At 77.4% G+C, this 880-nt stretch overlaps 1 protein-coding gene across 1 annotated transcript in view; it reads left to right on the top strand.

Annotated features, from left to right (window-relative positions):
* Positions 1-610, top strand: part of MNEG_10865 (hypothetical protein) — a gene marked incomplete at both ends in the record, with an annotated part of 4,881 nt that extends 4,271 nt beyond the window's left edge. Inside the window, 2 exons of the mRNA XM_014040663.1 lie at positions 7-450; positions 563-610. Coding sequence (XP_013896117.1) covers positions 7-450; positions 563-610 — 492 coding nt within the window. The remainder of the gene's footprint in view (positions 1-6; positions 451-562) is intronic.
* Between the last annotated feature and the right edge of the window lie 270 nt (positions 611-880).

Genomic DNA, 880 nt, shown 5'->3' on the forward strand with positions numbered 1-880 from the left:
GTGCAGTACCACCGCGGCGACCTGCCGGCAGCTTCCGCGCAGCTTCGCCGCGGCGCCGACGCGCTGTGGCGCCGCGCGGCGGCGGCGGCCGCGGGGCGGCGGGCGCGGGGGCAGCCGGGCGGGCTGGAGTCGCTGCTGGCGCCGCTGGTGCCGTCGGATGCGGCGGAGGCAGCCGCCCTGGCTGATGCCCTCGACGCGGCCTGCACCCTGAAAGACGCCGGCAACGCCGCCCTCAAGCGCGGCGACGCCGAGGGCGCCGCCGCCCACTACTCGCAAGCTATTCAGTCCGGCCTTCCGCCGCAGTTTGCGGCCGTGCTCTACGGCAACCGCGCCGCCGCCCATCAGGCCGCGGCGAGGTGGACGGAGGCGCTCGCGGACTGCGGCCGCGCGGCGGCGCTGAGCCCGGGGTACGCAAAGGCGCACTCGCGGGCGGCGGGGCTGCTTGTCGAGGTGCGGCGCCCGGCCGCGGCGGCCGCGGTGCTGGAGGCTTTGCTTGCAGGCGCCGCCCCCGGCCCCGGCGGCACGTGGTCCCCTGCGTCCCGCGCGGCCGCCGCGACGGCAGCCGGCGGCGGCAGCCCGGCGGGCAGCGGCAGGGGCGGCGCGGCGGTGACGGTCGACGCGGCGGCGCGGCGCGCGTACGAGGAGCGTCTGGCGGCGGCGCGGCGGTCGGCGCGGTGGGCCCGGACGCCGCATTACTACCGGCTGCTGGGGCTTGAGAAGGGGGCGGGGGACGACGACGTGAAAAAGTGGGTGTCGTGGGGGCCATGCGGGGGTCTGGGTGCGGGCTTTGGGGCCAGATTCGAAGTTTGTTGGTTGCAAGGGGGTCGCGTCTGTCTTCACTGGTCAGTCGGGGACGGCGGCGTGGGGCGCTATTGTTTGC

The sequence above is a fragment of the Monoraphidium neglectum genome (genome assembly GCF_000611645.1).
Source record: "Monoraphidium neglectum strain SAG 48.87 unplaced genomic scaffold scaffold02491, whole genome shotgun sequence".
NCBI classification, from domain to species: Eukaryota; Viridiplantae; Chlorophyta; class Chlorophyceae; order Sphaeropleales; family Selenastraceae; genus Monoraphidium; species Monoraphidium neglectum.